General features: G+C 37.2%; 2 protein-coding genes across 5 annotated transcripts in view; both read right to left on the reverse strand.

Annotated features, from left to right (window-relative positions):
* The window catches only part of LOC137185290 (CMRF35-like molecule 5), an 86,156-nt gene that overhangs the window by 49,846 nt on the left and 8,525 nt on the right, over positions 1-27,785 (reverse strand). The gene's annotated exons all lie outside the window — the stretch shown is intronic.
* Positions 3,306-9,480, reverse strand: LOC137185203 (uncharacterized). 4 transcript variants are annotated; one of them, XR_010928805.1, is made up of 6 exons: positions 9,114-9,480; positions 7,466-7,538; positions 7,322-7,376; positions 5,245-5,394; positions 5,022-5,114; positions 3,306-4,731 (listed from the first exon to the last, which is right to left on the reverse strand). XR_010928805.1 is itself a non-coding variant. In XM_067593533.1 (5 exons), the coding sequence occupies exons 2-5, from the start codon at positions 5,856-5,858 to the stop codon at positions 4,426-4,428; spliced, it is 693 nt and encodes a 230-aa protein (XP_067449634.1). In that variant the 5' UTR covers positions 5,859-5,907; positions 9,114-9,447; the 3' UTR covers positions 3,306-4,425. The 4 variants fall into 4 exon arrangements, 3 of the variants coding, with proteins under 3 accessions (XP_067449634.1, XP_067449635.1, XP_067449633.1); XM_067593533.1 differs by lacking the exons at positions 7,322-7,376; positions 7,466-7,538 and adding an exon at positions 5,715-5,907 and having other exon boundaries at positions 9,114-9,447; XM_067593534.1 differs by lacking the exons at positions 7,322-7,376; positions 7,466-7,538 and adding an exon at positions 5,715-5,768 and having other exon boundaries at positions 9,114-9,443.

Consider the following 27,785-nt stretch of genomic DNA (forward strand, 5'->3'; position numbering starts at 1 on the left):
ATTCAACACTTATGTTGGACCTAAAGGATACACTCAGCATGTTTTGGTGAGTAACACTGAATATAAATATAACCTTGTTCACAAGAAAACTACACAGGAAACCTTTATCAAAAATGAGATCTTCCTGTTGAAAAAACATCTCAGACTTTGGTCTGAATGTTTCTTGACTTGTCATGTGCTGACATCACATGTTAATAATTATCTTACATCATTAGAAACGTAGAATGCGTTTAAACATTAGACGTGAAGATAACAAGGAAATTTATTGTAAAATTGAAATTGAAATGTTTTCTTCTAGGTGCTGAACTGTCTTATGAGCTGAAACACATGTTGGACCATCTTGTTATTCTTATTAGACAACGTTGTTATGCTGAATTTGACTGTTTTAAGAGGATGTTTTGTTGCAGAGAGACAGTGATGGACAGATGGACAGACATGAACTGTCCTGTACCTGTAAACTGCTCTGTGGTTTCAGGGAAAGATGATGAAGGTGTGAAGCTTCCTGAACTGGAGATTAAACTCTGTGTTGTTGTTGGTGTGGAGGCTGATGGGACTGATGTTGGAAAAGGTCGGAGAGTCCGGTTTGGTTTTGAAGTGGTTGGAGCCGTGAACAATGAAAACACATTGAAACAATCAGATACTGAATCAATAATGCAGAGAAATGAGATGCTGCTCTAGACAGAAAGATCATATTGACAGCATCCATCACATACACAACAAATACGCAACATTAAATATGTTAATGAAGTAAATGATTAAGGTTTGTTCTATTAATCACAAAAAAGTATTGTTATTTGGACAACTAGTATGACTCTGCCAACCTCAGCACTCCTCTTGTTGTCACAAATCAACTTCTGACTGTAACCCGAAAAATAAGATATTTGTTTCTGTCATGTCATTTCCATCCACTCTTTAATTTTTTTATTAAAGATTCTTTTATGCCTTTATTATAGGGATTTTGTAGATATGACAGGAAATGAAGGGGGCAAGATGGGGGGGTGACATGCAACAAAGGTCCGCTGCTGGATTCAAACCACGGACACTGTGGTTATGTGACATGCGTCTCAACCAGAAGGCTACAGGAGTGCACCAAGTTCTCATCATTTTAAACATTTAACAACTGATATGCACTGAACAGAATGTGGACAAAAATTAAATATAAAACTCACCGTCTACAACAAAGATCGGGAACGTGTCAGATGAATCTGGAGACAAAGCTCTGCCGTAACCACACCTGTACCGTCCTGTGTCTGACTTCTTCAGCTGTGTGATGGTCACATACAGTCCAAATACAGATCCTTTTCTATATTCAACGCTGTATCTGCCATTCTGACCTCTGTTCTCTTCTGTTTCAACCAGGATGTCTTCTTCTTTTTTACATTCATCCTTACAGAAGAACTTCCTGCTTCCATTGACAGTATCGAGGCATCCTCTTGTCATATTTCCTCCCTCAGTTTCTGTATGGATGAAACGAGTGTTGTCACCCAACGTTGCTGCTGAAAAGATGAACAATCAACAGTTACTGTCTGTACTTCCTGTAAGATGCTGCAGTCTGATCACAATATTTCCTTCTTCACATTTACACAGATCCACAGAGTCACACTGGGAGCTGCCCAGTTCAACCACAGTCTGACTGCTGGAGTAATGATTTCATCCAACATTGATACACTGAGTCAATATATCATAAACGTCTCACATTCTTCCAACAATTTAATTAGATTCTATCTGACTTTATACATTCTTATATTTTAAAATCATTAAATGGGATGAACATAGTAAATATATCAGGTTTTATGACTTTCAGTAGAAACTCACCATCTGTAACTGTGATGACAAAGTCCCAGTAAGCATCTGGGACCGAAGATCCACCCAAACCACATCTGTACCGTCCTGAGTCTGACTTGGTCAGCTGTGTGATGGTCACAATCACAATTCTTCTTCCAGAAGATCCGTCTATATATTTGATGCTGTATCTGCCACTCTGATCTGTGACATCATCTGTTTTAATGAGAATGTCTTCTTCTTTACATTCTCCTTTACAGAAGAACTTGGTGCTTCCAGATGAAGTCAAATAGCAATGTATTGAACCACTTCCTCCTTCAGCTCCAGCGAAAACAAGTATTGCATTGACGAGTCCAGTGTTTCCATCCTGCAGTGCTGTTGGAAAGATGAACAGTGAATACTGATGATCAATACTTTGTGTATTGTAGACTTACTGTAAACAGACTGCAGATTAATGAGGGCTAATCCATCAGTTCACAGAGAAGCAGAGATGATACAGAGGCAGCCATTAGCAAAGTTTTCACTGACTGTACAGCAGTTGCTGTTGTTCTACTTGTAGCTGCAGTTGTAGTCACAGTGTCTCTGTGTAACGTCTGTTTTTCAATGTTTTTCTTTCATACTTTCTAATATCAAACACATTAATGAGCAACAAATATTCATGGATGGATGGTTCATATGTTTTGTTGAATTACATTACATTTAGTTTAGTTAAATTACAAGATTACATTATAGAGATGTTGCAGCAGCAGCTAGTAACATAATAATTTAGAGAACGACAGGAAAACAAATTAACATGACAGCAACATGAAAACTTGTGATACAAATCTGACATTTGTTAAAATGAACACAATGAATGTCCAGAAGCAGTTTGTGCTGCAGCTTTACAGACACAGTCAGGTAATCAGTCCTCACCTGATAAGAAGCAGAAGAACAGAACATGGTGGATATTCATTCTGAGTTTGATCCTGATGCAGAAAATCATCAAACTGTCAGAGAACTGCCTCTATATGTCTGTCTGATCAATCAGGAAGCTGAAGATGCTTTAAGTTAACACTCCTTCCTTTTTTTTTTATTTCTCTCTTAAAACCTTTTCTTTCTTTTGGCGATCTGGAGACACTTTTACATGCTTTTATAACCTCAAGTCTCGATTACTGCAACTCCCTTAAATTGGGAGTGAGTCAGTCCTTCCTGTCTTTTCTGAAAGTGGTTCAAAATGCAGCAGTGACAATCCTGACTGGAACAAAAAAAGAGAGATCACCCTGTACTGACCTCCCTCCACTGGTTATCAGTGAAATATGGGTCTAACAGTTCACTTCATGGGAAATTGTAAGTTACATGAACTTCACTGGAAGTTGGTCCCACCTTCCCTCTCTTTGTCTCTTCTGTCTCCGTCCCTCTCTCTCTCGCTCATGTAAAATTTGATTTGCCTTTTTTCTGTGTTTACAACATAGTGATGATGATGATTGTTAAAGGTATATTAATGAATGAATCATTTTATTTTTGATCCATTGTATGACCTACACTGTAAAATGTAATTAGTTGGCGTTACTCAAAAAAAATATGCAAACTCATTGCCTTAAACTAACTGAGTTAAGTAAACTTGATTAAGTTAAGTATATGTAACTTACTAAATATAAGTGTGCAGTACTTGTGAGAACTTGTTTATAATAAGTTTACTAAACTAAACTAAACATGATTATTTTGAGTTCACAGCTCTTGAATTAACTTGCTGGTTATGACTGCATTGGACTTAAAATAAGTAATTTATTGTAACTTTATTGTATTGAAATTAACTCGTCAATTCTGAGTCTTCAGTACTTAAAATAACTTTGTTATCATCTCTTAATTTGAAAGAAAAAAATACTGCGAAAAAGAATGTCATCTGCATTCAATTTATTTAAAATGTGTACAGAATTAACAGTATGCAGATTTTGTGCTCACAATTTTTGATGGATTATGTGCTGGTCACAGTATCCAAATATCCAACATATCACATTTCTTTTAACACGTTAATACCTGAATTCACAAGGCACTATTGTAAAAAAAATTGAAATGAAATGAAAATGTTTTCACGTCACTCTTGAACATTTCAAAATGCTAAAAGCAAACCTCTCTTCCTGTCATAAAAACATTAACAGTATGCAGACTTACTGTGAATCTTAACACGCACAATTTATGCTGGATTACAGGTATTTGCTGGCTAGATCATCCAACATATCACATTTCTTTTTAATCAACATTTTAACATCAGAATTCACAAGAAGGCATTATTGTAAAAGCAATCAACAGGTCTGAGTATCAATTGAACAATGAAATGATGATTATATTTTCACTTGACTCTTAAACAGTTCAAAATGCTGTTTATAAAAGCATCAAACGCCTCTTCTCTGTCATAAGAACATTAACGGTATGCCACATTATCCAACATATATTTCTTTTTACACAACATTTTAATACCTGAATTCACAAGAGGGCACTATATATACCACCAGCATAAAAGCACTGAACAGATTTGAAAATCAACTCAACAAATAAACTGCATCTAGGCAGCTCTTAAAATGTTCAAAATACTGTTTAGTTAAGGCATCTCTTCTCATGTCTCTGTCATAAGCAGTTCTTGAGTGCTACCTCACATCTGACTCCTCATTCGTCAAACAACATGTTTTTAACTGTTAACAGTTTTGGGGGGAGGGCTTTGTTTCCCAAACCAAGCATTACACTTTGAATGAATTTGAATGTGTTTCCAACACATTTTGGGTAATCGAGGTTCAAGGCATATGTGAGGCCAAATATGAGGCAAAATGCCTGTGGCAAGTCCCGAATTTTGTCCATCACAATACCTCCCTCAAGGACGATGGCTGTGGACACGGGCTGCTCAGGATCGTCTTCACTTAGGATGGTCAATACACCGACTGTGACATTGTCTATGGCCTCATCTTTCGTTGTCTCCTGCAAAGAAACAAACAATCAGCAAAACAATGTGTAGTCAGGAAGTATTTGGATAGTTAGACACTATGATCATTATAAACTATACACTAAGATCTGCGATGGAGAGACAAAAAATGAACAATAGAATAACAATCAATAGCTACAATAACACCCTCTAAATTTGAAATGAAGTGAAAGATAAGAAAGTAAAGGAAGGCCTACATTAATGAATACAGGCAGAAATGTGAGGGACATATATCTTTGATGTCGGTATTACAAGTGAATATACTGCATTTTGTGCAAGTACTTACAAAACATGTCTTATAGAACTTGTTTGGGTCATCACCAAAGACGATGGGAAGGCCTTTGAGGACCACGGAGCGTCTTGCAGTTACATCCGATGACTTATAAGACAGAGACAGAAAACATCAATTAGAATAAAAAAAGTCAGACAAAGAATGAAAATGTTGGTCTGTAAGTGTATGTAGATGAGAGTAAGAACTTAAAACTTAAATTATTAAATTAATTTCTTACCAAGTTGGCCATTAACTCTTGAATCTTCAGTCCAGCAGCTCCCTTTTTTGACTGCAGGAGTTCAATGATCCGTGGAGTGTGCTTGTCAAGAGACTCAAAGAAACTGCTTTCAAGATGTTTGGTGGCAATTCTGCTAAACTCTGCAAAGACCTAAGAAAAAAAAAGTAGGGCAATGGGGTAGTGGGGGGGCAGTGAGAATACCAGTTAAGTATGGTAAAATCACACACCATACTATTTCATATAAAACTGAATGACATCAATAAATTCTCACTGTAAGAGCAAGAGTTCTTTACTTGAAAAGAACATGTTAACGCATAAACATTTACAAAGACTTATATCTTTGTGAATCTGCAGTGAATTTATTCTTTCTCAAGTTCAATTTTTATTTTGTTTATCTTATCAAACCTGCTTTCAAATATGCAGTCAAGAGTAAAAACTCCCAGTGACCATTCATGACAAAAATAACTTACCTCTCCCTCTGTAAACAGGGCTGGCCACCGTTCCACTATGTCCTGTACAGCAGGCTCCTTTTTCACGATCTCTTGCCGGCGTAGTGAGAATGTCTGGTCCATCAAGTTTGCCATGAGCAAGCCATTGTGTTGTTTTTTCTTCATTTCTTCCACGAGAACGAGTCTGGCACTTTCAAGGCCTTCTTCATTCTGTCTGTCGGGTAAATTGGGGAGATAGTTTGCTTCCCCCCTCTTCGGCCGTTTGATGTTTTTTCTTGATGATTCACCTTCTGGGTTGTTTTTGCTTCTTTTGCCCCCATTAACTATGACATCCTCACATCCAGCCCTTCTGAGCTTCGTACGATAATTTCCCATTTTAAATTTAAGGCTGTTTTTCCAGCCATAGTATCCTGGCTGAGGACCAGGCTCAGTAAGGCTTGGATGCTTGCTGATAAGAGATTGGGACACACTGGTGTAATCATCATCATCAGGGTACGCTTTAAAACTGTACATGGCCTCTGCTAGTTTTTCCAGAATATCATGCTTCATATCACGTGACAGCAACATACGTGTTCCATCTTTCATAAAGGCAAGATCAGCTTGTCTCAACCTGTATTCAACATCCACCGAAAAATTTGGAATATCAAAAAACTCCGGCCATTGTCTTCTTAATGGAGTTTCAGTGAGAGGCAGTATATCCGTATCTATTGAGCTGCAGTCAGCATCTGATGACAACATTTGTAATATCGGGACATACATAACTGTCTGCTTGTCATTTTTCAGCACAAATTCAATTGGCATTACCACAGAGAAGTTGTTTAAAATGTATGCTTTTCGTTTGCTTGCAGTTGACAACGACCCTCCAGGAGAAGTGAATCTCAGGAATGCATTACTCTTAGTAACTTCTCTCACTATTTCACCCACTAAAGAGTCATTAGGCTGATCGAGTATTCTTTGAAGTGAGGTATGTAACAACGGCTGTGACAGTAAATTAATCTGATTGATCTGTTCTATAACTTCTTGCAGGGAAGTCTCCGAAATGTTAAGAACTGAGGACATTTTCAGAAATAGAGCAGCCAAATTATGTTCCAACTGACTCTCCAGTCCTTCTGCATCTTCGCTCTCCACGACTTCAAAGTCAGAATCATCAGCTACAGAGACATTATCCTCGGCTTGAATATTTAAACTGGGGGGAGGTTCTTCAGGTAACTTCCCTGAAAGAATTTCAGTTTTGAATGGCATTGTACTATGTACTGGATGCTCTTTGGATTTATGTGCATTAAATGTGGAATAATTGCTGCTCTGGAAGTTACATCCTTGATATGGACAACTAACCTTTTGTTTCAGTCTCAAATGCCCACGTAAATGGGTGAAAAAGTTTGAATCAGTGCCAGGCTCAACAAAGTCACACAGCGGACAGTGGAATGCTGTTTCACTCCTTTTGCCTGGATCTTTTTGAGTGTGCCAGGTAGATAAATGCACCTTAAGTGCATTAAAAGACTTAAACGTGCATATGCATTCCTTATGTGGGCAAGGAAGTTGTGCAATCCGTGTATGGGACCCATGTTTTAAGCGGTAATGTTTAAGTAAATGGCCTCTCTTTTCTGCACAAAATGTGCAGCACTTACATGTCCACTGCATTTGAAGGTTTAATCTGGTTTTGAAGGGTCCTGATTGATAAATCTGAAATGAAAGAAAATAAGAAAATGATTAGAATATGTAGTTGTAGCCTGAGAGATAAACACACACACACAGACAATGAGAATCCTCACCTTGGAGGATACTCTAGATGTGTCCACTTCAGCGGAATGAAGGCCAGGCAGGGGTTTGGTCTGCTTGATAAATCTGAAATGATAGAAAATAAGAAAATGATTAGAACATGTAGTTGTAATGATATATTAATTACTGCACAAGGAGAATCATGAGAAAATACCGTCTACTGCTGAGATTGTGCACTGTGTGGACTCCTCATTAGTTTGAGCCTGTGTTAGACATAGTTAAAAAGAATAAAACAATTCAACTGTTAATACTTAATATTCAAGCATTCACAGTATTTTAGCCATCTCCTATATGACCAGGCTTTACAATGCTGTTGGTCAAATACAAGTGAAAACTATGACAAACACATTAGTCACAAAGACAGTTCTAAGGCTGACAGATATGTAGCTTATGAGTCTAACAGTGATCCTATTATCCTTAAAACATTACTGTTTGTCAGTCTTGATGTTAACTAGGTACTAATGGATTTAATTTCAGTTTCAATCTAAACACACACACACACACCTGGATTATTATTTTTTTGAAAGGTTATGTATTACGCGCCATACGAATTAATCACAAACTACATCAACCTCATGTAGGTGTTCCTGTCAGCTGCCAAAGTCACATATGAACAACTAAATCTACATTTTTTTGTGAATATGCTGGAAACTGTCTTAGCCGAGAGGGCTCTCTCCCTGCCTGTGTGTAACGTTACAAAGTCGGATAGACAGAGTTGAGACCGTGATGCTTGCGGACCTGGGCGCAAGCGCCTCGGTCCCGACCGCATCACTGTCGTGCTCAAATGGCGCTAAAGAACACCCACTCGAGTAATATTGCTTAAGTGAACATGACCCACCAGGCATGCACCCTCATGGTTTCACCTAAAAAAAAGCCTACGTTAGCGACAACAACAAAAGCACCTAATTTCACTGACGTTTTGGGATTTTACAACTTTATTCTACGTTTGACAGTCGTGTTTTGCGAGTAACGTGTCCTTGCATCTCCAAGCTAACTTAACTTCTAAGGAAATAACCCCCCTTCCCCCCACCCCCAGCCCTAGACTTGTACTGTGTCTCAAATCACATACTTCTGTACTTACACTTAACATTTTGAGAAAGTAAGTGCGTTCACACTGAGAAGTATGTAAAAATACACTGTGAGTACCCAGATGTTTCACTCAAAACAGTCAAAAAGTTGAGTGTGGAACTATGGACACTTCTCACCCTTAATGGCCACCATCTTGGCTACGTGGGGGGGGGGGGGGGACTACTTTTCAAACTGAAAATCACCACATCACACAAATGTAAGTTATAAATGTGTTTTGAGCACTAAGCACCACTATACTGTTGTTGGATATAAGCCATCAATATATTTTTTGGGTTGATTTAGAGGTCTGTAATTATTTGGTAGCACAAACTATAAATGCTAACGCTAGCGATTGCTAACGCTAGCTAATGCTAACCCCAAATGACGGATAAGACTACACAGAGACACACGTCCTAACATCGTACATGATAGATAATGTTATCCATCGCTCTATCGATTGTTTTCTGGTCGGTTTCATCGAAAACAAATGCATTGGCCGGGAGAACTGTTAGTGAAACAGCAGAAAATCGAACACACTTGCATAGTTCCCCTTTTAGTCAAGCATGGATTCACCATATCAATGTTCCAAGCAGCAGCAGAACGATAAATCCCAAAATTGAAATAATGGCCGTTGCAGCCGTGTCCAAGTCCAACGACATAGGCATACCGCGCCAAGAGGCAGGTGGTTGATGATCTGTGCAGTGCGCATGTGCAGCCGTTGAACCGTTAGAGGGGGGGGGGGGCTGTAGCACTTTGTGGCACTGCCAGCCCTGGTCGTTCAATAAAGTTGTACCAATAATGTTATGTAAAAGCAAGAAAAGAAATTAAGTAAAAAAAAAAAAATAAAAAAAAAAATAGAGGAGCATTTTCCTGTGTAAGTGTAAGGAGGTAGAAATAGGAAGTAACTTAACAAGAAAAAATACTTTAAGTGCCAACACTTCTAATATGTAGGGTGTTTAAGTATAAGAGTAATTGCACATAGTTACATGTAACTAAGTACATTAACTCATGAAAAGGCCTAAGTTGCCAGGACTTGTTTTTTCTAAATCAATACAACTCGAGCATACTGAGTTTGGAAGGTTTTTCAACTACAAAGTACAGGTAACTTATTCAAAATGAGTGTTAGCAACATGTTAATAAAAACTGAGTTTAGTACACTCAATACCTTTTATTAAAGCCAATGTTTAGATTTACAGTGTATATGACCTCTACGGAATTATTCAGACACATTAAACACCAACAAACCAAACATTCCAGTATGTTAACACACCAGCATCTCACAGCACAATATATTGACCTCATACAAATACAAAATACAAAAATCTTTACATAAGGTATAATATCCCAGGAGATATCCAACAATGAAGATTAAATAAATACATATACACAGCCTCACAGATATGAACACAAGTGTAATATTAATTTATGTAGATCAGTGGTTTCCTGATGAAGCTGCTGTGAATCTGACTGAAGATAAGGATAATCACTTTACCCCATTTAACATTTATGATCACCATATAAACATTGAATATATAGTTATAAGGTATAAGAGCATTTTATTAATGCCCCGTACTTATTATAACTTCTCCCATGAAGATATATTTTATATTATTACAACTGAGTTTTACTATATTGTCATTCATTATCTGTTTATACAGCAGTTAACACTTCTGGGTGCCAACAGGAGTTATAACCATTTATTAAATATCTATAAACTGCTTATAAATGATAAATATGGGGACGTAAACTCCAGTGTTACCAACATATTTTCTTTTTTTTTTAAATTTTCTTTTTATTTGCCGTTTTCACATACATTCTGCTTACAACTGGTACACAATGACGTATTCTTTTCTCCATTCCTAATATTATAATATTATTCATTTAAACATGACAGTCTTCCTTAGTTTTTTACTTTGGATCCAGATAGAGAACAACTGTGCCCACTCATACATATCAAGAGGAAAAGTAAAATAAAATAAAATATAGAATATATTATTCATATACCTATGGCTATATATCCATACATGGATACATATACACATGTCCAGAGCACAACAGTTATTCACAATCTTCCATACCTCATGGCCAGTTGAATTAACAGAGTTCTACCATGTGATCGATTCTGCAGATATTATGAAATAGAATAAAATTAACAAAAACAAACAAACAAACCAAAAAAAACCCAACAAAAAAACAGAACCTTTCAACATCTGTAGCTATGAAATATGAACTAGGGGTCTTTGTTCCTATAATGTACATCTCAAATAAAGTCTAATCTAGTTGGTTTTATGTACTCTATCCAATTTTCCCAAATTCTTTCAAATCTGTCCATCTCCAGTCTCACAGAGAAAGTTAACTTTTCCATCCCATATATATTGTGCATAACCTCAACCCAGTCCTCAACCTTAGGTACCTCATTCTTCAACCACTTTCTGGTAATCGCTTTTTTACTTGCAATCAGCATTATTCTGTAAATATATTTGTCCCCAAATCTTGTTAAATCTATGTCCAATATCCCCAAGTATAACACCTCAAATGTAAGTGGAAGATTTACCTTCAATACTTTATCCATACACTTTTTAAGCTCCTGCCAGTAGGTACGAATGGAGGGACAACTCCAGAACACATGGAAGTGGTCAGCTTTCTCAGCTCCACACAATCTCCAGCACTTTGTATCGTGATACTTTGACTGTGCTGGTGTTCTAAAAAATCTTATAATATTCTTCCACCCATGTTCTCTCCAAGATAAAGAACAGGTTGTTCTCCATTGCTGTTCATTTATCTCTTCCCATTCATCCACTGATATAACAATATTTGCATCCCTCTCCCACCTCTCTTTTATATACACTGTGTCTGTTCCCTTTAAGTCCTCCACTGCCTTATATAGTCTTGAGATAAGCTTCGTTCCCAATTTTGATTCATATGTTGCAGTAAACATCTCAATAATTTCTGTCCTCCTCCTGCTTATGACCCCCCTCATTGATTGCTCCAGATAGTTCCATAATTGCAAATACCTATATTGATCCGAATTTGTTAGGTGATATTGGTCTTTTAGCTCCTGAAAACTTTTAATTTTCTTCTTACTTAGGAGCTCCAGGAATAATGTAGGGCCCCTTTCCCAATTTTTAAAACTCTTATCTATTCTATTTGGCATGAATTCAGAATCAAACCCAATCCATCTTAATAATCTACTTTGAGTTTTCAAGTCGTTTTCCACAATTAATTTGAACCAGATCTTCAATGATATATCCATCCATGGGTTTGCCCCTTCTCTAATGTGCTTTCTCAGGTTACTGTCCCCTATTATAGCCTGTATTAGGACCCCATCTGTTGTGCCGGCCTCTATCTCTTTCCATCTCGCTGAGTAGTAAGGATTGTATATATTCAACAATGTTTTTATTTGTGCAGCTTGGTAATAGCTCTTCAGGCATGGAAGTCCTAACCCTCCTTTGTTTTTGGGTAACTGCAGTGTTCTGTACCTGATCCTCAGTCTTTTCCCCTGCCAAATGTATCTAGAGATCATTTTATTCCATTCCCTAAATTCATCTTCTTTTAAATCCTCTGGTAGACTCTGAAACAGGTATAAAATCCTCGGCAGTACATTAATTTTTATCACCTCCACTTTTTGTGTAATGCTCATATATGGTATCAGGTTCCACCTGTTAATATCTGATTTAATTCTACTAAGCAATGGATCGTAGTTGATGGACTTCAATTGTCCTAAGTCTTGAGGTAGATTAACTCCCAAATATTTTAATGATTTTTATTCCCAATTAATTTTGTAATTGTCCCTAATCGCTTGGCCTGGTCTATAGTTGAAAGTAATAATCTGAGTTTTTTGTATATTTATTTTATAGCCTGATAAATGACCATAATCTGTGAGGGTTGTCATAAGTGCAGGGAAGGATGTATCTGGGCTTGTTAAGTACATTAATATGTCATCTGCAAATAGAGCTATCACCAATATATTTTCAAATCATAAATCAAACAAACTGAAGGAAGCAACATGAAATTGTTCAGTGAAGCCTTTGTTCAGAAAAGGAAGAATATGTCAGCGAGAGATTTCCTGGCTCTTAGCGAGACTTGGCAAGAAAAAACAATGTGTTCCTTTCCTCTCTAAAATGCATCAGACAGCATCAACTGGAAAAAAAAAGAGAGCTGACCCTGTAATGATCTCCCTCCACTGGTTACCCGTGATATATGGGTCTAACTTCATTTGAAGTTGGTGCATTTTCATCACTCAATCGACTTAATTGGAAATTGTAAGTTACACCAACTTCATTGGAAGTTGGTCTCACCTTCCCTGTCTCTGTTTCCCTTCCCCTCCTCTCATTTCTCATGTATGTATATATGTATATAAATGTTGGGACTTAGTAGGAGCAGTTTTTGTTATTAGCAATGATTAAGAATGATCAAAAAATCAATAAAGTTATTAATGTAAATTAATAACAACGGGGCACCACCCTGAGATCAGGGACCAACAACCAAAAGTGAAAGCAGTTAAAAGAGGGTGTTCACTTTAAAAATGTCAATATCTAAGAGATACTAACATTTACAGTGCTGCTTGAAAGTTTGTGAACCCTTTAGAATTTTCTCTATTTCTGCATAAATATGACCTTAAATCCTAAAACTAGATAAAGGGAACCCAATTAAACAGATGAGACAAAATAATGTTTTCATTTATTTATTGAGGAAAATTATCCAATCTTACAAATTTGTGTGAGGCAAAAGTATATTAACCTTTGCTTTGATTTTGAATCAAATTGAATTTATTTGAATTTTGAATTTGAATTTATGAATAAGATAGCCCCTTGAGATGTAGCATCTCATTTTCAAGGGGCTCCTAAAAAACACAAAATATAAAATATAACACATACTTACAAAGACATCGTTACATAACAAACATAGACTACAAATACACAGATACAGACAGCTCTCTCACCATCTCCCACCCACACCCCCCACCCTCAGCAGTTGTGAGAGATCACACCAAGATCACACTAAGAGCAGGCGTGTAATAGTCCGGGAGGACAAGGGACTCGGGGGGTAACATCTAGGAACTAAAGGCCTCTCTTGCAGTGGCTACAGTCAATGTTCATGGGTCCACCATATCTGAATATGGTATCCTATAATATCTGGACTAAAAACACCCATCCTGTCAATCTGTTCAACTACTGTGTTAATTTAGATGTTAACTTACACTTTGGTGTGAGTTTAAGAAGTGAGCGCTTGTGATTGGTATGTAAATACTGGCCATAATGTTGACTAGCTTGCTGTGTATGAGTAGAGCACCTATTGAGTGGAAATAGTGCAGGGTGAAGAATTAGGTTTTCAGTTATTGTCTGCTATCTGTCTTGTTATGTCATTTCATTTATTTTCACACTAAATCATATGTTAAGAGTACTGTATTTAATTTAGACATGCATTAATTTGTTATTTTCTTATCGTTTTTATTCTTTTGCACTATTTATTTTGAATATACTAGAACATATTTCCTAAAAAAAGTTTACTTTCATTGATTTGCAAGGTTATGGAGCCAGCAGCCAGTGTAGTGGACCAGCAACAGAGATGAAACCTCCAAACTGTCAGAAGGCAAATGTAACAGGGTGGACCTGTATCGGCTGATTTTGAATGCAGTGATTGACGCTATTATTGTTTAGCACCTATTGTGTGTCCTGTGGGTGTGGTCTTCACATGTGGTGGGGTGAATTGCATGGTGATGGGCTGATGGTATACAGATGTGCTTGGGTGTGACCTCCAATCTGCAATTACTTAACCAGCCACACACACTAGAGTCAGTCACTTTGTTTGTCTTCTTTTGTGTGTAGATACAGAGTTTAATGGTTGGATTTGATGTAGTTTTGAAGTGCTTCCCTGTGCTTCGCCACATGCAGGAAGAGGTTGAGCACATCCAGCCACAGGCGTCCTATTCCCTCCTGTCTAACTGACTTAGCTCCCCCGGCTTTGGTCTCGTTTTACCTCTATTTATTTATTAGCAGCTATTTAATAAAATATTGGGATTTTTTTTTTTTAACTACACGGTCTGTTGTTTTTTTGCCCATTTTATACACTGGTTGGTCAAATCTGAACTGGGTGTTTTACAGAAACTGACCACAAATAACAAAAGTAACAACACCAAATCTCCGCAGGGAAGCAAGTGAAACAACAGGCAGGAGCCCCAGTTTGAACTAATATCACAGAGAGCGATATGAGTCGAGAAAAGAAGCTCCGTGTGTCACCAACTTCCTGTGTTGGAGTTCCCCACCAGAGAGGCTCCCTTCCCCAGCATGCACCGCGCAGGCTGACCCACAGTGATGACACTTCATGTCTGTGACGTATTCTACAAATAGGACCAATACTATTCAGCTTATATTTGTTACCTTATTATTAAGTAATATTATTAAGAAACAATCCATACATTTTCATTGTTTTGCAGATGATACCCAATTATATTTATCAATGAAGTAAGATTAATCCAACCAGTTAACTAGACTCCAAGCATGCTTTGAGGACATTAAGACCTGGATGACCTGCAATTTTCTGCTACTAAACTCAGACAAAAGTGAAGTTATTGTGCTTGGCCCTAAAGACCTTAGAAACACATCATCTAATGATATAGCTACTCTAGATGGCATTACCCTGGCCTCCAGCACCACTGTAAGGAATCTGGGAGCTATCTTTGATCAGGATATGTCCTTCAACTCCCACATAAAACAAATTTCAAGGACTGCCTTTTTTCACTTACGCAATATTGCAAAATTCAGGCAAAACTTCTTCTAGGCTGGATTATTGCAATTCCTTATTATCAGGCTGCCCTAACAAGTCACTAAAGACTCTCCAGCTGGTCCAGAATGTAGCTGCAAGTGTACTGACAAAAACTAGTGTAGCAGAATGGAAATGTATTCCTGTCTGGTCTAAGCAGGACTGTAGTGTTTTGCTTTCTTGATTACTTCGGTGATCACTAGCCAATCATCGTCTGTGGGCACTCTATAAAGGCAGGTAGCTGTTTTCTGAGCACTCCCCTGATGCTGACTGCACGCCCTGTCTTCTGTTCACCTGACTTCTGCAATAGCTACAGGTATGGGAATAATTTCTGTGTTTGGTCCTTAGAGTATCCTCTCATGCTGTTGCTTATATTAGACTTTTATGATTTTGTAGATCCCTCCGTGGTGATTCACTTCCCTTGGAAGTGACCCTCTCACAGATCACTGTTGGTAGGTCCACTTCTCCCTTGCTCCGCAATTTTATTATGCTGCGTGTAGTAAATGAATGAATGAATGAATAGTTTATTTCGGTCATACATAAAAAGGAAAACAACAACAATATATGTGTGGATATGCAACTGACAAAAACATCATCATCCATGTTTATACCAATCCATTTCACATAATAAAAAAATCACACAATCAATTACCGAAAAAGGAATAGGCTGAAGCCCAAGGCTTATTTTTTCCTATCCTATATAATCCATAAGATTACCCAGAATATCAGCAGTATGAAAGAAAGAAAAAACAAAAATTTATACCCCGTAGTTACCCTGTAACTAAATGTAACAAGGGGGGAACTAACAGTGCTTTAGATTACAGCCTGCATACCCTGTACTTACCAACATAACTTACTCTGTAACTACAGAGGACAATGTGAGAACAGTTTGTTTCAATTTTACTTTCCTCAAAACATGGAGGATTAAACTAAATTAACTTCACAGTTTGCAGGCAGAAGGGGAGGGGAGAAAAGAGGTAAAACGGTAAGAAAAGCAAAGATATAAGTAGAAATAAAGAAGTAAGGAAGGAAGGCAAATGAAGGAGGAAAAAAGGAGGGATGAAAGGTTTTGGGATAGGGGAGTCAAAGAAGGAAAGTCTAAAGGGACAGAGGAGGAGGAGGAGAAGGAAGAAAGAAAGTGAAGGAGGAAGAAGACAAGGAAGGTTTGGGAGTGAAAAGTGAGGCAAAAAAGAGGGGTGAGAGAAGGACAGAAAAGAGAGAGTAGAAGAGATAGTGATAGGAAAGAGACAATAAACATTTTAAGAGATGAAAGAAAATCAATGGATGGAGGGAGGAACAGGGATACAGAGAGAGGAAGAGTGATGGAGGAACAATGAAAAGGTCAAATAAAATAGAGGAACCCCACCCAAATAGGGAGGGGGGGGACGGGGTTGTTAAGAGACAAAAAGAGGGGAAAGAGAGGGTGAAATGATGATGTACAAGAGGGAGGACAAAAGAAAATGAGGAGAGAATGATAAAGGAGAGGAGAAAAAAACACAGGAGGGAACAAGATGAGAGGAGAGGAAACAAGGAAGAGAGAAAGGAGAGGAGGAGGAGAAAGGTAGTCCCACCCTGAATGACAGAGGAGGGGATTTCTGCTGAAGCTAAATGACAAACAGAAACAGAGTCAGAACTAAATCCAGTCAGTTTTTCTCCACACTGACCTCCAATAACTGAAACAGTGAAACTTTCCTGTCACATCTCTGACAATTAAAACTCCATTAAACAGATTACATGCTATGTGAAAGAGTTAGTAGAACTTAAAAACTCATCCTTCATATGGACGGATTTGGAAAACATCGTGCTGTCGTGGCTCTAAACTTAAACTCCCTGACTGTTCAGTTAGCTTTGTTGCATCTGTCAGACAGGACAAGTTATAACTTAATCATTTTTGTTAGAACTTGGAGCCCAGTGAGCTCATAATTACAGCAGAACTCCCCACCTGAATCTGAGCATACGTCTAATGAAACTGATTAACTGGAACACCTGTGTAGGTGTGGAAGGCCTTTAACAATTTTAGCAACTGCTACCTTATATCTGCTACCAACCAGCTGTGAAGCAAAAGTTTGGTTCAGGAACTTGCTCCCAAAGTGGGGGTAGTTCAGTGAAAAGCCACAACAACACATCTTAAGTTAGGCTAACTGTCGTCAAGTCCTGTAGTGGAAAAAGCCTGAAAACCACCACAGTTGAAGTCCAACTGAAATCACATGTAATCATCCCTCTTTGCAGTCAAAAGTAATGTTTTTGAATATTGGTAAGAGTTTTATATTAATAGGTCTTAGCTCGAGGGGCATGTCAGTATCTGTGTTTCATTGACAGCATTTTTATTTTTATGTTTTATTTACTTGAAATGGAGTATCTTAGGCTAGAGTATTTTTACTTTTACTTAATTAAAGGATCTGAATACTTCATCCACCACTGAACTCCAGCTACATAAGAGGATGATGGGATGGTATTTATTTGAAAAATTGCAAAACTAGGGGGCACCATCATGAAACCAAAGAATTTAAAATATAAATCAATCAATATAAATCCATTTGGTTTCAGATTTTTTTTTCTCCTCAAATATATTGATTGTTACAGCTTTAAATGGACTGTAATATATTCATGTTGTTGTCTGAGCAAACATTTAAACATTAGTCAGGCTCAACCCTGAATGACTTTCTGATTTGTTTAAAAACAGAATAAATCTGTTTGGTGGGTTAATTAGTCTGTAATTTAGACCAGTGGGTCTGAGACTATGAGAGCAGAAGAGCCAGAGACGCTATTACTGCTTTTTACCATTTTATCTTCATTTTTTCATCAATGTGAGTGAAACAAATAATCTTCTATCATTAAGGTGTTTGTTTCATGTCTCTTGAGCATCCTTGAAACACAATCATGGGTCCAGATATTGTCATACATGATCGTTTAGCCTTGAATGATACAACATGGAGGCTGAAATTTACTTATTCTTCACATGAAACATGGGGTAGACATCTTAAAAAGGGGAAATATTTTTGTGTGATGGACATATATTTTTTCCCCTTACAGTTTACATGTCTCATGATCCCCAAAATCATCGCTGGAGGTCCCTGCAGGATCCCGAGCCCCAGCTTGAAAAAAACACAGATTTGTCTGATGATGATTAAACACTTTGGTGCTGCTTAGAGCTCCTATACTGCCTCCTTCTGACAGCTCCAAAGAATTACACAACTAGAGCTTTAACTCTGAATAAATCCGGAATCTCACTGTTTATTGAATTAAAGGCTCTGATATTTAAAGATTTTGTTGACTTTAAAAGGGTTCAAATTATGTAAGGAGGCAAAAAATCAGTTATTCCCCCTTAAAGAATCCAAAAGTTGTTTAAAATGAGAGAAAGTCGATGTGATTTGAGAGAAATTTGCATGTTCAAAAAGCACTGAGTGAGGGCTGATATAAAAAGTCATTGTATTTCAGCGAAATACAATTTGAAAAGATATTCTCTCATTTGGTGCTGTAATGATGGTGGTGGAGGGCGCTGTCTAACACATCAGTCCTAAATCTCTCATAGCAGCCAAGGCCTGCTTGTTGCGTTAACTGACAAAGTTTTGGTGATTCAACACTCAGGTTTTACTGATGCACATAAACATTTGAGTGATCTTGCCTGTCAGCTGACAGCAAATGTGAACTCTGAATGGAACAAGTGCTTTAAAGTCACTGGAGTAAAAGTACAAGTAAATGTCTAGAAGGGGTCACTGTTGGTGGTAAATGCCCTAGAAATGATGATGTGTCCATGAAACATATCCTGTGTAATACCAGTAGTGAGACAGCAGGTGATGCTCCAGTGAAGTCACACAGTGATACTTACAAGCCTTTGTGCAGTAAAATACGTAGGGATAAACACAAAGTATGTGATGAGAGTTAGTGGTTAATGCCCTTGAGGTCATGATGTGTCCATGAAAGTAATCTTGTGTAGCCCTAGTACCCAGCCACAAGGTGGTGCTACAGTGAAAACAAATATTGCTACTGATAAGCCACTGTACAGTCAAGTATTGAGAAGTAAATGCAAGATATGTGATGCCACAAATATACTAAGAAATGAGTGTTTGGACAGAGATCCAGTTAAGAGTACTCATCACATAGATGATTCATATTCCAAAAAGAAGTGTTTTGGCATAATGAAAAAAACAGACAAATGTGCATCTTCAAACAACTCATCTGTTTTGATCAATGAAAGAGAGAATGTAAGAGTGTCCAATTTGAATGCAGATGAAGTTACTCTGATAAGTGGGTCTGAGGCTTCAAACTTTGAATTTTGTCCTTTGATGATACAACAACAAAAGAAGCTGAAACTGAATATTTTCTAGTCAAATGTAGACTGTAGCAGAAAAGAATCAGTTTTAATGGAAACAAAAACTATTGCAGGTGATGCTGACTGCTTTTTTAGAGCTCTATCATTTGTTATAAGTGGGAATGAAAATAGTCAGAAAAATATCACTTGTCATGGTTAAGCATATAAAGAAGAATTCATTTGCCTTCATTAATTGTCTTTGACATGAGTTTTCTTCTGTTGAGGGTTATTTGAATGAATCACGCATGAAGTATGTTGGAGTTTGGGCAAGTGAGGTGGAAATACAGGCAGCTGCTGACCTATTTGGTGTTCATGTTTTCATGTACAGTAGGAATAAGTGGTTTTAGTACTGCACATCCGAGCAGCAATCAAATGAGGATGGAGCAATTTACCTGAAACACTGCAACTACTGTCATTATGAAGTGTCAAAGAAGTGTGTACCTCTCTGTGCAAGAAATATTCAACCTCCAAGGACAATAGTGTATCAAATCGGTGCAACCTGGAAAGAAAAAAAAGCTATGTGACACAAACATGCTATTAAGAAATTAGACAGTTCAGAGAGAATTTTGTAGATACCATGAGGGTGTCCAGTACATAGGAATAAAATAAACGTGAGCAAAGTGAGATATGCAAGTGATTAACAACACCAGAAGAATGTCAGAGCGTATAGTGTAAATAGGTACAAAACTGACAAATTTCATGCAGAAAAGAGTAAGAAATATAGAGAGAAGAATGAAAACACGTAAATTAAGGCAAGACATTGACTTTGTGACTGAACAGTTTAAAGTAAGTACTGGTCCAGAATATGTGTGCTCAGTATGTCATTGGCAGCGAGTTCAACATAAGGGGATAAAATGTAAAAAAAGGAGGTATATGCCAAAAAAGGAATACAAGTGTGTAGTAAATGTATAATTGAAACATATTTTCACAAACGTATTGATATTTATCTTCAAGACTGTATTTTCAAAAAGGGACCCATTAGTGAGTTATGGATTTGTTTCACTTGTCATTGAAAAATTCTTGTTGGTAAAATTCCTGAAGAAAACATTATGAACAATTTGGCTTTAGATCCTATTCCACCTCAGCTAAATGGTTCACTCAATATAACAACACTTGATTGCAATGTACATTCCATTCATGAAAGTGCTTGTTTTGCCAATAGGTAGACAAAATGGTGTTCATGGACCAGTTACATGTGCGCCATCCAATATTACAAGGGTGACTGATGTTCTTCCAAGACCAGATAATCATGATCTTATGATTTATGTCAAACTGAAAAGAAACTTAATACAAAGGACATTATGAATATCAGTATACTCAAACAGATAAAATACAGGGAGCACTGGCATATTTGAAAGAATGCAAATAATGGTATAAACATGCAAATCAAGCAAATGTGAGGAAGAAGCCAACGACGATGATGATGATGAAGATGATACATCAAAACGTGTGTAAAGACCATCCAAAGAAAATCCAAAGTGCTAACGTACAATTAGAAGATGAATCCACTGATGAATCATTACATGAAAGACAGCAACATGACATGTTCATGGTCACATTTGCAACCAGTTGATATTGCACAAGAAGTTTTGGATCTGCACTTTGATGACATTTTATCTGTCGCACCAGCAGAAGGCAACAATCCTGTGAGAATATTAACTGAAACCAACAAAGCAAATTGTTTCCCACCTCTGAAATGGTAACAAACAAAGATTCACTTGGAAGCATTTTAAACTTTGATGAAGGATATGAATTTCTGAAATCTATACGAGGTACACCTGCTTGTTGGCAATCTGTACAAAAGGATTTATTTGTTATGGTGAGACAACTGGGTATTCCAAGATGGTTTTGCTCATTCTCGTCTGCTGATTTGTGATGGACAGAACTTCTACAAAGTATAATGAAACAAGAAGCCCAAAAATGCATTGATGACCTGGACTTGTCTGACACATTGGACATGTTAAAAAGGAATCCTGTGACAGCTGCAAGAATGTTTGATGGTTCCACTGTTTCCTATCATGTCGCCAGCTCAGCCAATTGGTAAAATAGTTGATTACTTCTATCGTATTGAATTTCAATAGCATGGAAGTCCACAAACCCATTGTTTGTTGTGGGTTGAGAATGTGCTTCAAATTGACCAAGATGATGAAGTATGTAGCATTCATGGATCAATGTGTGACATGTGAAATGCCACCAGAGACAGATCAGTAAATGTTTGAAACTGTGTTCATTGTAAAACAACACAGCAAAAGGCACTCAAAACATGCAAAAAGAAGGGAACAACTTGTAGATTCAAATTTCCACGCCCACAAAGCAACAAGACATTTATCACAAGAAGTAATCCTGATGACAAACAAGATAAGAAATGCAATAATGACCAGTGTGATAAAAGTAAGGATTGTGAAACTTGTATCAAAGAAAAACAAGAAATGCAAAGAGAGCATGCAGCAGCTATTATGAAACAAGTGAAAGAACTGTTCAAGTTCACTGTTGACTCTTTGCTTCTATTGGTATATTTCAAGAAATATTTAAAGCAGTGTACAAAAAGCTGACAAAGAAAACCAGCATTCTTTTGAAAAGAAGTTTATGATATCTGGATGAAACAATACAACTGTGAACTTTTACAAAACTGGAATCCTAATATGGACATTCTATATGTTGTTGATGCATATAGCTGTATAATTTACATAATATCCTATATTTCAAAAGCTGAGCCCACAAACCCTGTAGTTACCCTGTAACTACACGTAAGAAGGGTTGAATAACCAACATAACTTACTCTGTAACTACAGAGGACAAAATTGGGATCCCAATATGGACATTCTATATGTTGTTGATACATATAGTTGTATAGTTCATATAATATGCTATATTACAAAAGCTGAGCCCACATACCCTGTAGTTAACCTGTAACTAAATGTAACAAGGGGACAACTAACAGGTTTGGCACCAGCCTACATCTCTAATGTCTTCAGTCCATATTCTACATTAAGACCCCTCAGATCCTCTGATCAGTTATTCCTCTCTGTTCCACGTTCGCGGTCAAAATCCAGAAGTGACCAAGCTTTTTCCATCGCTGTTCCGACCGTGGAACAGTTTGCCCCTCACCGTCAGATCCTCCCCATCTATCACCACTTTTAAATCCCAGCTACAGACCCTCCTCTATAGAATCGCTTTTGAGTTCCCTTAATTTTTTTTATAGCATATTAAAATTGTTAATTTTATCTATTACAATTTACTTTACTTACTTTACTTTATTTATCTGACTTTGTTTTGATTCTTCAACTGTGTTTTTACATTTTTCTGTGAAGCAGTTTGGTCAACTGTTGTTTTTAAATGTGCTCTATAAATTAATTTGACTTCACTGTTTCTCTGTGTGTTTAAAACATGACGATGATGATGATGATGATGATGATGATGACGACGGTTAAAGGTACATGAATGAATGAATAGTTTTATTTTGGACCAGTTATGTGACACATTATTCAGACACATTAAACACCAACAAACCAAACATTCCAGTATGTAAACACACCAGCATCTCACAGCACAATACATTTTACTTCATACATACTGTATAATATGCCTGGAGATATGCAACAATGAAGATTAAATAAATATATACACACAGCCTCATAGATATGAACATAATTGTAATATTAATTTGTGTAGATCAGTGGTTTCATATTGAAGCTGCTGTGAATCCTCTTTGACAAATCTGACTGAAGATAAGGATAATCACTTTACCTCATTTATGAGCACAATATAAACACTGAATATATAGGTATAAGGTATAAGGGCATTTTATTAATGCTCAGTATTCATTATTACTTCTCTTATGAGGACATATTTTATATGAAGGTGTTTAACCCTTTGTTTCCCACACCAAAGAATGTGTTTGCTCCCATCAATTTGCTTCTCAAGGTTTCTCATGAACTTTAAAATGTATTGCACATTTCTTATTTGTAAATTAAGAAATGTATGATGTGAACAGCTACATTTGAGATTTATGTTTGGTTATATTTATGTAGACTTTACTTGCCTATGAAATACACCTACCATAAGCATTTATTAGAACTCTGAAAATGTCAGACATGAACACTAACCGCTGATTAGTGGACGACCTGCTCTACCTCCACAGTCACAGCCGCCCTGTGAAGCATAATGAAAACAGCTGAAACAAGCCGACTTCAATGCTCTGCCTGAAAGCTGTGCTCCATTTATGAAAAAGCTCCTCATAAATATCACATTATAAAGTGACACATAATGATTACAGTCCAGAAAACGTGATGCAACATGTGATGTCAAACAGGAAAAGGTAGCAGGTCAGATTAAGAAGCTGCAGCGTTCAGAACAATTTGACAATCAAATGTTGAAGCTCTCTGTGTGTTAAGTTTCTTTTTCAATACTACCACTAGGAGGCACCAGAGTCAGACTCTAAATTTCACACAGATTGGCTGTAAAATGACTCACTATGGTGGACAGACCTTCTTACAGTATTGCTGCTGGAGCAGCAGTCACTTCCTGTCTAAAGAGGTTCAGATTCATCATGATGAATAGATGAGATCTTTTTTAGATTTAAATGTGTCCCGAACTAAAGAAATGATAATCTCACCACAACACACAGACAGTTCCAACAATCATTCTTGGCTTCAGTAAGTGTTGAACTCGTCCAGACCTACAAATACTTGGGAACTGTGTTTGATGACAGATTGAGATTTAGTGACAGTGCAGATGTTATTGTGAAAAAGGCTCAGCAGCGTCTGAGCTGCAAACTAAACTCCTTTAGAGTCGATCAGAGAATATTGACAACGTTTTATTGAAGTTATCCTTTTATTGAAAGTATTTTAATTGCTGGTTTACATTTGTCAAAAGGACAAGAATCGATTGCAACATGTTGTTAACTTCAGCTCTAAAATTATTGGCAAAACACAAAGATCCCTGTTACAGCTTAATACTGAACAAGTCCTCAACAAAGCAGAGAAGATTATCAGCAACCACACACATGATGTCCTCTATGACTACTTTAACCTGATACCATCAGGAATGTGTTTTAGGTCTCCTGCATGTAAAACAAACAGAAGGAAGTTTTTTTTCCAGAAGCCATCAGACTTGTGAATTCTAGAAATGACCTTCATATACGACTAAACTGTTTCACAGTAATGTTGTTTTATCAAACATAATCTTTGCCTGGATGATGTTCACAGTAATGAATGAAGCTACATTTCTATGTGTCTCTGCAGTGGGAGGGAGGAGGTCGGGGTGGATGGGGGGCTACAAGATGCAGGACTCTGACAGCAGAGACCTGGGTTCACATCCTGAGTCCTGTGTGTGTAAAGACAAAATCCAAAGTGCTAACGTACAATTAGAAGATGAATCCACTGATGAATCATTACATGAAAGACAGCAACATGACATGTTCATGGTCACATTTGCAACCAGTTGATATTGCACAAGAAGTTTTGGATCTGCACTTTGATGACATTTTGTCTGTCGCACCAGCAGAAGGCAACAATCCTGTGAGATTATTAACTGAAACCAACAAAGCAAAATGTTTCCCACCTCTGAAATATTAACAAACAAAGATTCACTTGGAAGCATTTTAAACTTTGATGAAGGATATGAATTTCTGAAATCTATAAGAGGTACACCTGCTTGTTGGCAATCTGTACAAAAGGATTTATTTGTTATGGTGAGACAACTGGGTATTCCAAGATGGTTTTGCTCATTCTCGTCTGCTGATTTGTGATGGACAGAACTTCAACAAAGTATAATGAAACAAGAAGCCCAAAAATGAATTGATGGCCTGGACTTGTCTGACACATTGGACATGTTAAAAAGGAATCCTGTGACATCTGCAAGAATGTTTGATGGTTCCACTGTTTCCTATCATGTTGCCAGCTCAGCCAATTGGGAAAATAGTTGATTACTTTTATCGTATTGAATTTCAATAGCATGGAAGTCCACAAACCCATTGTTTGTTGTGGGTTGAGAATGTGCTTCAAATTGACCAAGATGATGAAATATGTAGCATTCATGGATCAATGTGTGACATGTGAAATGCCACCAGAGACAGATCAGTAAATGTATGAAACTGTGTCCATTGTAAAACAACACAGCAAAAGGCACTCAAAACATGCAAAAAGAAGGGAACAACTTGTAGATTCAAATTTCCACGCCCACAAAGCAACAAGACATTTATCACAAGAAGTAATCCTGATGACAAACAAGATAAGAAATGCAATAATGACCAGTGCGATAAAAGTAAGGATTGTGAAACTTGTATCAAAGAAAAACAAGAAATGCAAAGAGAGCATGCAGCAGCTATTATGAAACAAGTGAAAGAACTGTTCAAGTTCACTGTTGACTCTTTGCTTCTATTGGTATATTTCAAGAAATATTTAAAGCAGTGTACAAAAAGCTGACAAAGAAAACCAGCATTCTTTTGAAAAGAAGTTTATGATATGTGGATGAATCAATACAACTGTGAACTTTTACAATACTGGAATCCTAATATGGACATTCTGTATGTTGTTGATGCATATAGCTGTATAATTTACATAATATCCTATATTTCAAAAGCTGAGCCCACATACCTTGTAGTTACCCTGTCACTACATGTAAGAAGGGGTGAACAACCTACATAACTTACTCTGTAACTACAGAGGACAAAATTGGAATCCCAATATGCACATTCTATATGTTGTTGATACATATAGTTGTATAGTTTACATAATATGCTATATTACAAAAGCTGAGCCCGCATACCCTGTAGTTACCCTGTAACTAAATGTAACAAGAGGAGAACTAACAGTGCTTTAGATTACAGCCCACATACACTGTACTTACCCTGTAACTACGCGTAACAAGGGGTGAATAACCAACATAACTTACTCTGTAACTACAGAGGACAAAATTGGGATCCCAATATGGACATTCTATATGTTGTTGATACATATAGTTGTATAGTTTACATAATATGCTATATTACAAAAGCTGAGCCCGCATACCCTGTAGTTACCCTGTAACTAAATGTAACAAGGGGAGAACTAACACTGCTTTAGATTACAGCCCACATACCCTGTACTTACCCTGTAACTACACGTAACAAGGGTTGAATAACCAACATAACTTACTCTGTAACTACAGAGGACAAAATTGGGATCCCAATATGGACATTCTATATGTTGTTGATACATATAGTTGTATAGTTTACATAATATGCTATATTACAAAAGCTGAGCCCGCATACCCTGTAGTTACCCTGTAACTAAATGTAACAAGGGGAGAACTAACAGTGCTTTAGATTATAGCCCACATACACTGTACTTACCCTGTAACTACGCGTAACAAGGGATGAATAACCAACATAACTTACTCTGTAACTACAGAGGATAATGTGAAAACAGGTTGTTTGAATTTTACTTTCCTCAAAACATAGAAGAACAAACTAAATTAACTACACAGTTTGCAGTCAGAAGAGCATATGAACCATATATATGCGTTCTGATTCATACCTCATGTTTTATCTGTAGTTATATATTTATTTCCTGCGATGAAAGGAGACTGTGCACAGAGCTGAAAAAAGGGTAAGCTTGCACCTTGAGGAGCCATAATGCTAGACGAAAACAAAAGCCAGCATTCAACATTTTAATGACGTCACATCTTGTTCTCCTGTGCCTACATATATGTACGTACTGTACTGGTACACCGTTAATGAAAAAAGATTACACCGTAACTACAGAGTAATAACCTTTTTTTGCCTTTGGCAATCTGAAGACAGTTTTTCATGCTTTTAACACTGACACCAAACAGAGAGAGCACATCACCACTGTACTGGTCTCCCTCCACTGGATACCAGTGAAATACAGGACTGATTTTAAGCTCTGAATGGTTTGGCACCAGCCTGTCTTCAGTCCATATTCTACATTAAGACCCCTCAGATCCTCTGATCAGTTATTCCTCTCTGTTCCACGTTCCCGGTCAAAATCCAAAAGTGACAAAGCTTTTTCCATCGCTGTTCCCAGACCGTGGAACAGTTTGCCCCTCACCATCAGATCCTCCCCATCTATCACCACTTTTAAATCCCAGCTACAGACCCTCCTTTATAGAATCACTTTTGAGTCCCCCTAATTTTTTTTATAGCATATTAAAATTGTTAATTTTATTTA

The sequence above is a fragment of the Thunnus thynnus genome, chromosome 6 (assembly GCF_963924715.1).
Source record: "Thunnus thynnus chromosome 6, fThuThy2.1, whole genome shotgun sequence".
Taxonomy (NCBI): Eukaryota; Metazoa; Chordata; class Actinopteri; order Scombriformes; family Scombridae; genus Thunnus; species Thunnus thynnus.

Excerpts from the sequence above, each read along its gene's own strand:
- LOC137185203 (XM_067593532.1), bottom strand. The coding sequence starts at position 6,278 with ATGAAAGATGGAACACGTATGTTGCTGTCACGTGATATGAAGCATGAT. Across the intron at positions 5,115-5,244 it reads AAGAGTTAATGGCCAACTTG|TCATCGGATGTAACTGCAAG; the intron begins GTAAGAAATTAA and ends CTGTCTTATAAG. Across the intron at positions 4,732-5,021 it reads AGTTCTATAAGACATGTTTT|GAGACAACGAAAGATGAGGC; the intron begins GTAAGTACTTGC and ends GTTTCTTTGCAG.